Here is a 2159-nt window from a genome sequence, read left to right as displayed (position 1 = left end):
AGAAAGAAACTCATACAGGTTTGGAACAACTTGAGGGAGAGTAAACGACAGAATTTTCATTTTTGGGTGAATTTTCATTTTAAGGCTGGAATACATTACACGACTTTAAAGATTTTAAAACACTATGCGTCATACACTTGCCGACTTTGCAAATGGTTACAGAGAAATCTGGTCATCATACACTAATCGACTGTGCATCACACACTCAAGTTGTTCGGAAATGCAGAAACGTGTTCCCTGTTGCTAAAAGACGCATGACATATAAAAACAATATGTGCTCTAAATTTGGCTTAAATCTTATCTTCCGATTATATGAAATCATAATTGTATAAAACCCAATATATGCATACTGGCTGCTACTTTTGGAAACTAGCATTGACTTGCGTTCAGACTGCAAATCTGTGCAAAATGCGTTTAGTGTATTCTAGCCCTTAGTTTTTACAGTATAAATCTAACATGCCATAACTGCAGGACAATCTAGTTCAGATCCCTAGAAATGTCAAATATTTCCTATCCAACTCTAGTGCAGAGACAATTTGTTCAATGATTTGTATGGCAATGTAATAATGCCGATAAAATATAATGTTATTGGTCAATTTACCAAAAAAAAGTGTGAGCTTGATGTCTTTAAAAAGTAAAATTCTTTTTTTATCTGTATTTACTCATTTTGTGGTCCAACCCTGTATTCTTCCTCAAGAAAATCCTTGCCATTCTGAAATGAAAGAGCCAAGAATATCTCGTGAAATTTCAGGAGCAATGGAGTGCTCTGAAGGTATTATCTAAGATGTAGTGGCACCCTTCTAACATCTACAGGCTTTTGACATCAACCCCTTTGTGGAATCTGAATCTACTTCACGTCGTACTAAATCATACTGTCACACCGATTAATGCATGCTGTAAAAACTAATGAACGTTCCAGGTTTAAAACAAGTATATGTGGGATGCATTTGATTACCACAAATAATGTGAATACATTTAGGTCAACATGATTTTCTGTGATAATTGACAGCATGCCGCAGTTGAGCTTGTTTTGAACCCGGAGCACCTTTAAAGTTTTTTCACCTACTCTCTTGACTGCTTCACTGATTGAGGTGGAGGAAGACTCTTTGATAGATCTGATCTGCATGACTGTTGCAAAAATGAGAACATTCCCATTCCAGTTGTAAAGTATGCAGTGTGAGAACAAAATGTTTTCGTTAAATGGTGGTAGGGGTTCACTGTGGCAGGATGGAGTTAGTTATCATACCTCAAAACTAGGTTTTTGGTCTTGAAACTGGTTTCCTCTTGTGATCTATAAGCATTCTTTTCTCTTCATTACTGTTATAATCATGTTCCTTTAAATACGCATGATCTAAAAACCTAATATATTTCTCTTTTATAGATGATTTTTTGAATATTGATAGGGGTAAGTTGTGTTCCCATCACATTTAGTCTTGAACATTTCTGACTTTAATTGCGACAGTGAATGATTATGATTTTTCCCATCAGATTACAGACTTGAGAAACCTTATGGTGAGTAGACCAAATAATTACTATGAATTAATGTAACTTGAACACAAATCAAGATGGCTAGAGTCTCATTTTTCACACTGAAAGTTGTTCTTCCTTTAGCTACAGACAAAGTGGCTCTTCTGATTGGTAACCTCACATATCGAAACCACCCACAGCTGAAAGCACCCATGGTTGACGTGTACGACCTCACCAATCTGCTGCGGCAACTCAACTTTAAAGTGGTGTCTCTGCTGGATCTAACCGAGTTCGAGATGAGGAACGCTGTGGAGGAGTTCTTGTCCCTGCTTCATAAGGGAGTGTATGGTACTGTGACTTCTATACAGTTTATGCTACTGCAGTCTCCTATGAACATTGTAATCGTAATTTGAAATTCAAGAAACTTTTTCCACTGTAAAGATCCTTTTGTGTGATGTAAAGGTCCCATGGAGGTTCTTCATGAAACCACAGATGCCAATAAAGAATCTTTATTTTTAAGAGTGTACCTGGTTAAACATTGACTTCAGATGTGATTAGGAAAGAATTAGTTATTTTCTCACCATTTACTCACCCTTGTGTCATTCCAAATCTGTTTAACTTGGTGACTTCTGTGGAGCACAAAAGGAGATCACGCTTCTCATTTCCATATAACAGAAGTATACAGTGACCAG

General features: G+C 36.7%; 2 protein-coding genes across 2 annotated transcripts in view; both read left to right on the top strand.

Moving 5' to 3' along the window:
• Window positions 1–547, top strand: part of LOC107579210 (mucosa-associated lymphoid tissue lymphoma translocation protein 1-like) — a 2831-nt gene extending 2284 nt beyond the window's left edge. The window contains exon 5 of the mRNA XM_016265066.1: window positions 525–547. Within this exon, the coding sequence (XP_016120552.1) occupies window positions 525–547 (23 nt within the window). The remainder of the gene's footprint in view (window positions 1–524) is intronic.
• A 95-nt stretch (window positions 548–642) lies between these two features.
• LOC107579209 (mucosa-associated lymphoid tissue lymphoma translocation protein 1-like) lies at window positions 643–1871 on the top strand (the record flags this gene model as incomplete). Its single annotated transcript, XM_016265065.1, has 4 exons — window positions 643–772; window positions 1382–1405; window positions 1489–1512; window positions 1612–1871. Coding segments are annotated over exons 1-4 (363 nt in total), but the record flags the coding sequence as incomplete, so codon positions are not given.
• Between the last annotated feature and the right edge of the window lie 288 nt (window positions 1872–2159).

This window comes from Sinocyclocheilus grahami, unplaced genomic scaffold (genome assembly GCF_001515645.1).
Source record: "Sinocyclocheilus grahami isolate Dianchi unplaced genomic scaffold, SAMN03320097.WGS_v1.1 scaffold15402.1, whole genome shotgun sequence".
Taxonomy (NCBI): domain Eukaryota; kingdom Metazoa; phylum Chordata; class Actinopteri; order Cypriniformes; family Cyprinidae; genus Sinocyclocheilus; species Sinocyclocheilus grahami.
Note: the sequence above shows the minus strand (reverse complement) of the source record. Positions and strands in the feature narration are given on the sequence as shown.